A 12,624-nucleotide genomic window follows, 5' to 3' on the forward strand; every position below is an offset into this window, starting at 1 on the left:
CTTTCTTTTGCTTAGGATAGAACATCATGAATAAATGGGGATCTATTTCCCCAAACTTCACCTTCCAGTCTGCCCTCCCTCCTGCCTGCCACTTCTCCTTTGTGGTTGGGGTCTTTTTCTTTCACCTTTAGGATGGTCAAGTTCAAGCCAGAGAGGCAGAAAAGTTAGTCTAGGCTAAAGTACCACCGAGGGAAGCTAAGAGTTTCTGGCTCTCTTTCAGAATGTCCAGGAGAAAGACACCCCCAAATGAGGTGCAAAGGGTGAGGCTCTACTATTTATTTTTCATAATCTACAGGATAAAATCATATTCATTCATACAAATCACTATGGCCTAATTTTCTATTATAAATCTTCCCAATAATATGACAAGGTCTCAGCAGCCATATTTCTCATCAGAAAAAGTAATGAACATACTAAAAACAGTTTACTCTCATTCTGATTTTTAAATAGGTGTATCACGTCATTCAGACTACATCTGCTTATATTCTATGCATATATTTGAAGGTTAAAAGAAATAACAAGTCATTAAAAAGAGTTTTTGTTTTAAAATTGTTGGCTCAAAAACAGTTACATAAAGCATACTTCATAGCTGGCAATAAAAGCATTCTTAACTTTTGCCCTGAGTAAATAATATTACCTCTGTCGATCCTGTGAAGGCTACTTTGTCTATATCCATGTGGGAAGAAATGGCTGCCCCTGCTGTAGGCCCATAACCAGGAACAATATTCACTACTCCAGGAGGAAACCCTGCCTAAAAGGTAAAAAGTTTAAAAGTTACAATATAAGAATTTAATTTAAAAAAGAGGAGAGTAGGGGATTGAGATTGTCTCTTAATGCCAACCTTATGAGATGCTCTAGAAAAAAAAATTCACCCAACTGGTTCTATTCTTTAGTCTTATTATGTCATTTCTAAGCACACATAAAAAATAACTTCAAGGGTTACATTATTGAGGGACAATTGCTTGTCAGGGTAAGTCCATACTCTATGAATCATTGCCCCAGTGACGGCTGTTTCAAATTGCATAATGCTAACTCAAAAAGATTGTATGTAAAAAGTGTTTGGTAAGTTACTTATGTAGAAAGAAAGTAACATGTTTATTATTCCCATCAACAAAAATAAGAAGCTGAAGGGATCTCATATTTTTTAGTTCCTAGCTGTTGTTGATTGTTGAGGGCATAACTGCTGAGTTGCAAATTCCCACTGGGATTACTTAGTCAGTAAATTGTTAAGTAAGTACTGCCATCCCATTCATGATTCAACATCACAAGTTGATTTCAATCTTCATTAAAGAATTCAGGTAGAAGGCATGGGAACTGAGTTGGCACATTACAATTTCCTGTTATTTGCATTAAAATGTTTCATTCTGACATCTCTTTTCCCTGTTTTTAATTTGAATAAGTATATTTTTAAAAGATAAGTTCAGTTTTGTAACTTTAAGTTTCTAATGACTAACATTTGTTTTTTAAGATTTGGTAAGATGAAGAAAAAAGGACAATGAATTGTTTGCAAGTATATTAACATAATCTAGTTAGTTGATGAAAATAAGTTTTACGCGCTCTTTTACTGTTTTTGAACAGGAAGATAAATGCAGAGGAAACCATAATAGAAAACTGAATATAAACATATCCACTGATGAGTAGACTGAAAAGTATTTTGAAATAATGTGGCCTAATATTACAAACAAGCATGTTGGCATAGAGGCCCTTTCAATCTTACATAGATTAGTTTACACAATTTTGCAGAAAACACTAGGCCATCAGTGGCAGGTACAAACTAACTTAATGTTTCAATGTTTGAAAGAATGCTACATTAATTTCAACATGAATTTATGTTCATGAGAGTTGGACAAAGAAGCAAAAATGTGATCCCAAGATGACTGATACCAAGCCTTTGTGTTTGGCTTTCTGTCCGCATTTGGGCAGAGATGAAATCGGGGTGACTGCCAGAAATTGCAGCCAGCAGTCATGCTAAATGTATTCCCCCGACTGGACAGGAGCCATCTGTAAATAATGTACTTGATAGTAGCACCAAATGAGGTCTTCCTATTGTAAGTTAGGACTCTTGAGTTCTTGTGCTGATTTTAATTTAGGGAAACTTACCTCTTTTATTAAAGATGCCACGTGGAGAGCAGTGAGAGGAGTTTGCTCTGCTGGTTTGACAACCACTGTGTTTCCACAGCTCAGTGCAGGCCCTATCTTCCAAATGAGCATAACCAACGGGAAATTCCACTAGAAAGCAATATGTAACAATAGATTCTTTGTATTGCAAAATGCATATTTGCTAATCCAACTTCCACATTATACACCCCCTGTAGATGTTATGTAATAATTACAGTAGTTTTGTGAAATCATCTGGCATATTATACTTCATTGCTAAAAGCAACTAGTAAATGCTAAAATGCTCTGAATAAACCAGATATGAGATATGAGAAGGAAGTAGGAGAGAACCTCAAAATTTAATCAAGTGCTGTTGAGTTCTTTATCTACCAGGAAAAAAAAAAATCACCGCATGGTTTGGCTTATTATGAAACACATTGTAAGTTATCTAAAAATGTTTAAAAAGGATGATTACTCTCCTTCTCCATAGGTCATTTATTGTAATTATTTACCCAATAATATTATTCAGTAGCTTTTATTTCCAGGAAAAATATCTTGCTTAAGACAAAGATGTCCAGGGTCCAGAGGCCAAGTACACGGGTTCAAATCTCAGCTCAATCACTGACCAGCCATGTGAACTTACACAAATTACGTTCTCTCTGTATCCGATTTCATAATCTGTGGGTGCTGATAATAGTCCTCTCTGCCTCGGAAGGTTGTCTTGAGGATTAATCAAGAAAGAGGGCCAGGTGCTCAATGCAATAACTGGTCTAGCATAGATACGTAGTACATAGTAGCTACTATCAGTGTTCATAATTATATAGTTTTTATCAATTTATCGGGATTTTTGAATTAATAAGCAATTCCGTTAAAATATTGATATGAATATAGTTCAGTCTCATTGGAGCAAAAGATAAGTCATGACCATTTCTTCACATAAGGACTTCGCCACCATTTTTTTGCTTGGCCTTTTAAAGCATGTCAGTTAAAATAAAATCATTTAGATAGTCTCCTGTTTGTTGGGCTTAAAATAGCTTCACAATTCTCTTAAAAAGCCTACCTTCTCTAAGAGGAATATGGAGTATCTGAACCTCTTATCTAAAGCTAAAATATATTCCATGCAGTGCTTCAAATGCCTCTGGTATTCTTTTTTTGATTTTGATTAAAAAATGTCTGTCGTGAGTTGAACACTCTGGTAGCTACTGTTCTCCATGATGAGATGTCTCAATGAGAAAGTGCATTGGAGAATAGTAGGCCCTACTACCTTTCACTAAAATGCTATCCTGCAGATGTGCAGTGGAGAGCACCTTGCCATATACATGTAAAGCATGGCTCTTATAAAGAGTACATAATACAACTTTTAAAAAACAACCATAACATTTGTAGATGATGTAGCAGCAAAACTTTCTCAAGAGATATGCCAGAATATAGCTAGGTTTTCTATCTATATTCATATCCAAGAAGTTTAGTCACAGGGAGACCAAGTTCAACAAATCTTACATTTACTCCACATTTAACAAATACATAAGCATCCATCTGTGTTAGAGAAAGCTTCATCAGTAGATTGAATAAGAACTCTTCTTTTTAAAAATTGAGAATTATATAGGAGAAAAACTTACAGGAATGATTTGGCCACATACACCAATAGGTTCATGTCTTGTATATGTAAAAAAGTTTCCATCTGAAAAACAAAACACACATAATCACATATAAATGAATGTATTTGACATTCACAAAATGGTGGTTTGGGGCTGATGTGAGAGAAAGGTGTAGACAATAATTTTAAAAACATATATCTGGCAGGGCGTGGTGACTCATGCCTGTAATTCCAGCACTTTAGGAAGCCAAGGCAGGCAGATCACAAGGTCAAGAGATCAAGACCATCCATATCTCCAATTATTCACAAAATGGTAAGTAAAGCCCTAAAATAGTAATTTGAAATGATAGGAACCATAAAATTGAGTTAGGTGAAACCAAAGATGCAAAACTGGAAAAAATCGGAAAGATAATTAATTCTACCTTTCATCATCTAGGAGGCCTGATTTGAAAATTATCCTTATTCTCAAAGTTTTATAAAAAAGGGACAAGAAAGGAAGTAGGAGGTCTCTGGCTAAGAGAAGAACCACATTCAAGTTTGTTTCTGGTAGCTCAGAGTTCTACTAAAAAGAGAATTCTTTTTAAAGGCTGTAATATAATTTTTAGAAATAGTAAAATTAAAAACAGTACAATTAAAAAGAAAATCTCCCTATAAGTAATAAACCTTTCCCGCTGACTTATTCTAAAATGTATTTTATTTGCCTACCAAACAATAAAAGCAAATTCTCTCAATACATGAAGAAAATGACAGGAGTATAAGACATTTATTTTCAGTCTAAATTTGACCAATTTATGTGCCCTGAAGTTAATGTGGTCATTCGGAGAGATACATTATGCTTTACATTCATTTCTGTTCTAGTTCCCACAGAAGCTTCCTGGCTTCAGCAAGAAGTCTCTTCATAAAGATCTATTTGTGTTTTAAGTGACTTCTCCATTTTGTCCCAGAGTAAAGTCAGACAGTTCTAAAGTAGCCACATTTCTTAGTACTACCGAGGTCTTACTCTCCTCTCAACTTTCTGCTATCACTTCTGACCTCCTGGATGCTCCAATTAGATTGGAAGTGCACATCAGGGCCAGTCCTGGTGGGTATTGTATTCCTAAAGTTGGTAGGTTTGTGTGAATTAAATTCTACCCATACTGTTTCCTAAATGTGTGTGTTTTCATGTTTCACATGAAATATGTTTAGTGTTTCTACTACATTATGTGCATACCCCACTAAAATAACACATACATACAGATTCTCACACACACACATGCAAACCCTTAACTCAGGCTGCAAACACAGTCCCATCTTGCTTTGAAGATATTTGAAATGAGTCAGTGTGAACTGGCTTGTTTGAATAGTCTGGTCTAACTATACTGAGTTTGACCAGGCACAGATGACCATAACTGACTTATAATGGAACATGTAAAGAAGCTTAAATAATTACATTACAGAAAGGATATAAACGTCAGTATTGGAATAAAACCCAAATAAATAATTTCAGAAGCCAGTTTTAAAAAGTTTGGGACCTTAGAGAGGCATGCCTCAGATCAGTAATTATGGCCATAGGAATGATCTTACTTTAACATTGTCTAAAATATCTATAATGTTATCTTCATGATTATGCTGAAACAAGTTTAAAATACATTTTACGAATTTTAATAGAACGTCTAAGTCGAAAACTGTGTTGTCTCAAAGTCAAGAGGAAAATAATTTTGCCTTATTTGGCTGACATCTTTAAAAGGGAGAGTTTGAAATTATTCAGCTCTATAGTAAACTCCTCACTCCTATCCTTACCATTAGTGGTTTCTCAAAGATACTTACCAATTGGTATTGTACGGCCCTGGATCTTGTCAGCCCAACCTGCACAGTAGCGCAATGTTTTGATGCAGCCTGCTAAATCATTCAGATATGCATTGGAATAGAGTTTTCCACCATTCATTGACTCCATTGTCTGAAAAACACATCAAACACCAAATCTAAAATTCCATAAAAGTTTTAGATTAAAAATATGTAGTAAATATTTTGAGTAATCATGTGCTAGAGAATTTTTGAAATAGAAGAAATCTTGACATCTTGTCTAACTTCCACTTTTTAAGAGTTAAAATGACTTCCTTGAGGTTAAATAGCAAGATCTGGGCACAAAGGGGAGCGAGATTCTGATTTCTAAACCCTAGTGCTCTTTCTGTCTCATTTTGAATGTTCTCCTGCTAACCAACTTTCTAGGAATTGGTCACAATTTGATATATACATAGCATGTGAGAATGAAACCTAGTTTTCTAACTCATATCAGAATTCCAACAAGATTTCTCTTATTTTGTAATCAACTGTGGGTGACAATTTAGTGTCCCTGTCTATTAATGATGCCTCAGTATTCATTATTAATTTATGCATTCCATCTGGATATACACAGTCTACCCACACAAACTTAAGTAACTCGTGGATTTTTCATCCATGAATTTCCTTTAGCAGAATTTTAATTAGGAAACTACCAGTGTTGCCATTATTGTCATAATTGCCATTTGAATAGTCAGGTAAAGTTCAACATTTTCTAGTCATGTGCCCTAACCATTATAAGATGACCTATCTCCCCTTTGGCTTCTCCTCTTAAGGAGGACCTTAAGCTCTTTGAGATCTAATATTCTGCTGGGATGGTTACCAGGCAGAAATGCACAGGTGATGAACTGTTAAAGCTATTTGCTTCTGTACTACACTCTCTACCATGTCAAAATTTAACCAAACGTGACTTTTGTATGCCTGTACTTTTCCCCCCATAGGATCTTATGCTGACAGGCAGTCAGCAAATCAGATTAATTGCGGAAAACCAAGTTTTAGCATTTTCTGCTTTCTTCCTACAGGCCATTTTTATTACTATAGTTTTATTGCACATAGTTGCTCATTCTGAATTTTTGCGTATTTCAAATTATGTTGAATATTTGAGTAATAAGTGGTTCTTTGATTAACCATACTTGCTATTAACCATACATGCTAATGTTGATTTTTAAAAAATGTAGACTTCTTTGTTACAGACACTTTCAGATTCTAAAGATGAAATTTGCTCTGAAACCTGATCTTGGTATTGGTTTATGTTAAATCGGCTTCATCATAATGCCAAATTGAGATGAAAAAAACAAGGAAATACCCTCCCCCAACTATATAATGCTCTGACTCATCTAACTGCTAAAATACAAACAAACAAAAATAGTATTCATAAAAACATAATTTTGATAAACCACATTAATAATTGGATTTTTTTAATTCTTTGCCTTTTTCACCTGTAAAAAGAACATCATTTAATTACGACCCTTGTGAACAGACACATTTCAGGAAGAAAAAATGTAACAATTTATTAAATATCTTAGTAAGCTAGACTAATGAGAATTAAGATTTATTTTAGAGAAATATTTTGGGCACCCTTAACAAACTTGAGTTTTTCCATCAAAAGAGTTCAGTGGTCAAATGCTTGAATAAACCTAATATATCATTTTAGGAGACTCAAACTTCATGTGATCTTATTAAAGCCTCTGAGAAGTTTTAAGGTAAAGAAATTTTTAAAATTTGGTTTAACCTGGGTTTGCCAAAGTTTAGACCGTAGAATCTATTATGGGAACAGAAATTAACATCATCCAGAATTGAAGTGCAGATTAGTATTTGAGAATAAGTTCAATGTTAAGGGGGCGATACATTGGGACAACAAATGTTTTCATTTTGTTCGTAGAGAGCATATAGGGATCACTAAAACCAAAACAACCTGCCATTTCAAACACTGAATGCTTTTGAGAGCTCTAGCTACCCATCCAGCTTGGATAATACTCACCGCCAGGAGCAGACGATCTCTTTCGATTAAATCAGCCAACTTGTATAATAGTCGTCCCCTCTCAGAAGCATCCATAGTACGCCATGGAGATCCAATCTGAAAAGCCTGTCTTGCAGCCTTCACTGCCTTGTCAACATCCGCCTGTAAGTCAAAGGGAATTCAATTCAGTAAGCTAAACATATTAGGAAAGCAAATTTAATGCCAATAACCCTGTAAAATAGAATGTAGTGCCTCGTAAGCAGACACTGTGTCTCCATTATCCCAAAGTCTAGCACACTGTACACATTCAACTACTGTATGTTGGAATTACTCCTGCTGAATAGTCTTTACCATGATGATCTCCACATACCCACCACATGCTGGATTTCCTATAGTATAAATGTTTTATGGTTTTAATAGTTGCTCTCATCTGAGTGCTTGCCCTGTTTCAAGAATGTTCTGATGACTTTATACCTATTAGCTCATTTAATTCTCAATACTTTTATGGCACAAATATGTTCCCTGTTTTACAGATGAATAAACTAAAGCAAAGAGAGAGGGGAGCTTTGCCCAAGGTCAATAACTAAAAGTGGCTGAACTGAGTTTTAAACGGAGCCCATCTGACTGTAGAATCTTTGCTGTTCACCACGTGTTATACTTTCTTAGTGACTGGGTTACAGGAGCTCCAGGTCAAACTCAAGATCCAAAATAGTGAGTATCTTCCTTGGTCTCTGCTGACTCAACAGCTTGTCCACTTTCATGAAGAGCCTATTGAAGGGTGAATAAGAACTTTTCTTTGCTGTTGAAGAGTAAACCTTACAAACATGTGCTCATTCCTCTTGTGCAGAGGGAAAAGGGCATAGAGATAGTGGAACTAATAGAGTAGGATGTGCATGTGACAACCTCTCATTTCCCAACTGGGTACAAAGAGATCCTTTTAAATCCCTAATCCGGTAAAGAAGTCAGTTTCTTATTAAAGATGCACGGCTTAAACCTACATTAATTCAAGCAAAAGTCACAGAGTAAAGTGACTCCACACTCAGTCTAGACTCCTTGCCTTCACTCTCATAGGTTGCCTTCACTCAATTTCTTCTTTCTCTGTTGTGTTTTTCTACACCAGGTATATTCTCTGGTTCTTTTGCAATCCACCTCAGTTACAAATATTGCCCTGACCACTCCATTCCCCTGCAGATCTCTGTTCAGACCTCTTCGGAGCTCTTACAAAACATACCTGCCACTACTGCAAACACCATAAAGGCATATATCATTCCAGCATTTTTTTGTACATAGGACTGGCCACTGCATGGAATTGTATAGCTCCACAAATCGTGGCTACATCACAGGCCAGTAGGTTGCAATATTTTGCAGGAGACACAATTCCCTTTAAGAATTTGGGGAGATAAAAAGTAATGACCCTAAATTTTTTTTTTTAAAGTTGTACACAATTAAGCTAAATCCCATCTAAGGATGATGTCCTCCCCTCAAAAGAACCTCAAATTAACATACTCCTCCTTAGGCTGTATTCAATCAAGAAGACCCACACTTACAAGTCTGTGAATTAAAATACAAAAAAACCACTATTTTTCTAATATTTATCACCAAAATAAGATGATCTGGGACAAGGGAGATATTTTAGAAGCATAATCTGGTCTGATTAAGTAATAATATTTACTGACTACAAGCAAAGATTCTTTCAGTGTAATACATCACACACTGGTATATCTCACTGTCTAACTTTTCAGAGAATGATGATATATACAAAATATATGTATTTATTGCCTGCCTTTCCTGAGAAATAGGTATACAGTGCATATTTGGGGCATTCAGTTAATCACACTGATTGCTTATATTTAGACATTGTTTCATGCTACACGTTCTAACCTTTTCCTAAATTTACAGAGCACTGTTTGAAAAAAGAAAAAGCAAACCACAAAAATCTGAGATTGTCAGCATGATCTGTGGATACCAGAGCTTATAAAATACATGCTGCTCTGTGTTTAAACAGATCTGTATGACACAGCTTTCATTTGGATCTCTCTGTTCAGTGTCCTGCTATTGGTCTTAGCCAAATATGGGCTATCATAGGCATCTTGGCCTCCCAAAGGGATATGGAGAACTGGTTTCAAGATAAGTAACTCTCCTATATGGAAAGCACATCCCTAAAGAATGCTGCTATAAATAAAGATGTTCTTGTGATTATGTCCTTTGGATCATGCCCCCACTTTCCTCACATCTTATATGTAATCTTGCAGATGCAGAAATAGAGTAATGTTAGTTAATATACAGTTTGATATGAAAACAATCCAGATTTGAGTTCTGATTCCTCTTCATTAGCTATGTAAACCTTGAGGCATCTAACCATCCATCCATCTAGCTAAAGATTTGATAAATATTCTACTCTGCAGCATTCTCATCGTCCCTCTGCCAAAGACAGCCGAGTGAAGTAAGAAGATTGTTCTTTTGGAATATTCAATCAAATGGGAGAGACATACAATCAAATCACTACCCCAAAACATTATTATAACCCATGAAATGGGTTATATAACCCATGACTTCTCTAAGGTTCAGCTTTCTTTTCTTTAAAATCAAGGTATGTTGCTGGATGTGGTGGCATGTGCCTGTAGTCCTAGCTACCCAGGAGGCTGAAGTGGGAGGATTGCTTGAACCTAAGAGGTGGAGGTTGCAGTGAGCTGAGATTGCGCCACTGCACTCCAGCCTGGGTAATAGAGTAAGATCCTCATCTCAAAAAAAAAAAAAAGAAAAGAAAAAAAAAAAGAAAAAAAGAAATTGGGGTATGTTACCTCACAGGGCTGTAATGAAGATTAATAAGATAACACTTCAGCATTTTCTATGTTAGAACATTATGTATTATTCAATGGTGGCAATTGTTACTGTAGTCCTAGTAGTCAAAATTTTAAATTTTAATATAACTTTCAGCAATTTCTCTCCCTCTCAATAGAGAGAGATTCACTCTGTTGCCTAGGCTAGTGTGCAGTGGCACAAACATGACTCACCAAAGCCTAGACCTCCTGATGAGCCTCAGGTGATCCTCCCACCTCAGCCTCCGGAGTAGCTGGGACTACAGGAGTGCATCACCATGCCCAGCTAATTGTTTATTTTTAGTAGAGACGAGGTCTTGCTATGTTGCCCAGGCTGGTCTCGGACCCCTGGGCTCAAGTGATCCTCTCACCTTGATCTTCCAAAGTGCTATGATTACAGGTATGAGCCACTGTGTGCCTAATTTTTTTGTAGAGACGGGGCTTTGCCATGTTGTCAAAGCTGTTCTCAAATTCCTGGGTTCAAGCAACCTGGCTGCCTCTGCCTTCCAACGTGGTGGGATTACAGGCATGCAGGGATCGCCGCGTCCAGCAAGTTCTAATGTATTTTAATCCTTCCTTTCAGTTTTCACTGCCCTGAACAATTTTAGGCTCTATTATTTCATATCATCAATACTTTCTCAAATTCACTCCCTTCTCTCCTCAAACTATCTTGGCTACTATCACCAGGCTAATCTTCTGCAAATAATTTTATCTTATCACTTTGTCTTTCAAATGTTTACAACTGTTCCCTTTTGTCTACAGTCTCCAAGTCAAAGTCCTCTACCTGGTTTTCAAGGCCCAGGATTTTCAGAGCACATCTCACCTATCCAAACTTAGTGTTTACATTTTTTGTACTCTGTCTGACCCAACTCCTTCTTACCTTTGTGTCTGTAGTTCTCCTTGCCTAGAATATTCTCCCAGTATACTCCCTTACTTTCAAAATCCTATATATACTTTAAGACCCAGCTCAAATATCAATCTACCTAAAACCCTTGCCAGACTAATCCAGCTTGATGATGGCTACTAGCTAAGAGCCTACTAAGCTCTAGACACTAAGGAAAGTTCTTTAAAGCCTTATAGTTACTCTTATTATTAAGTATCATGGACCTTGGTTTATAAATGAGTAGACTATGGCTCATGGATATGAAATCTAGCAGACAGTAGAATCAAACTTTGATCCCACATCTGACTACAAAATCTAGTTCTTACATCTCTGCAAGGCTGCCCTAATAATGACCTCCTTTGCAACAATTATATACTGCTATTTGTTTTATAAGCTATAATATTTCTTATAATTCTGGGTCTACAATAGGCAGTAAATAAATTTTCAATAATTTGGTTACCTGTTTTATAAACTCATCATGTTGTACTGATTTAATATATATATATATATATATATATATATATGCCTTACATAAATCTAACTACATTGGCATTTACATAATAAATAATAAATAATATTCTAATAGATTCCATGATATAACAAAACTTATACATTATTCAAAAACTATTAGACATAAGAGTTATTGTTTTCTTAATTTCAGGACTAGCATTTTTTTTTTTGTAATTTCAGAACTGGAATTTTCAGGGATATAATTCTTTAATTAAACAGAAAACAATTTGGTGCATTAACTCAGATTTGCCACCATCAATAACACTTTTGCTTATAGCACTGAAAATGCTCCTTTTTTGAAGTAAGGGCCACAAGCTGAATGTAAAAAGACACTTCAAATGATGATGAGGTATCAAATGTCTCCTAAAGCATAGTTAAGGAAGGACTGAACTCTTCGATCACTCTCAGATGGTACATTTCCATATTAAATTCATTCAGAGATGGAGAAAATAGTTATCAGACCAGTTTTACTTTTACACCTGTCATAGGCACTTACTTTAATGGACATTTACTTTTATCCCCACCAATTATTTGTTAGGTCATGCCTTAGTATTAAAAGCAGTTTTCAGGATTAGTCAATATAGCCTAAAAGAACCACTGAAGTGAAAAGAAAACAGTTCCCACCCACATCTGTACTTTGCTTTGTAACCTCCATTTGTTCTTGCCCTTCCTCTTTTCTTTATAGTACCATTGAAAGGCGGTATATAGCCCATTATTAGCCCCATTCTACTTATAAATTAAATCCCTAAAACCTCTTGGCTCATTATCTAAAGAGTCAGATACAGAATATTAGGTTTACTGTGACTATGTAATTTACTAGATTTGTACCTTTCACTAAGCAATGTCAGAGTTTACTATACATTTGTTGGCAAAATTGTGAGAACAGCAATAATTATTTAAAAATAAGTTTTAAACTAATTCTAAAAAAGAATATAAGAGT

General features: G+C 35.7%; 1 protein-coding gene across 2 annotated transcripts in view; it reads right to left on the minus strand.

The window, feature by feature from the left end:
• Nucleotides 1–12,624, minus strand: part of ALDH1A1 (aldehyde dehydrogenase 1 family member A1) — a 131,740-nt gene that overhangs the window by 21,370 nt on the left and 97,746 nt on the right. For both annotated transcript variants that reach the window (XM_025359190.1, XM_025359191.1), the window contains 5 exons: nt 7,494–7,634; nt 5,501–5,630; nt 3,717–3,778; nt 2,101–2,229; nt 638–751 (listed from right to left, as the gene is read on the minus strand). In XM_025359190.1, the coding sequence (XP_025214975.1) occupies nt 638–751; nt 2,101–2,229; nt 3,717–3,778; nt 5,501–5,630; nt 7,494–7,634 (576 nt within the window). The remainder of the gene's footprint in view (nt 1–637; nt 752–2,100; nt 2,230–3,716; nt 3,779–5,500; nt 5,631–7,493; nt 7,635–12,624) is intronic.

This window comes from Theropithecus gelada, chromosome 15 (assembly GCF_003255815.1).
Source record: "Theropithecus gelada isolate Dixy chromosome 15, Tgel_1.0, whole genome shotgun sequence".
NCBI classification, from domain to species: Eukaryota; Metazoa; Chordata; class Mammalia; order Primates; family Cercopithecidae; genus Theropithecus; species Theropithecus gelada.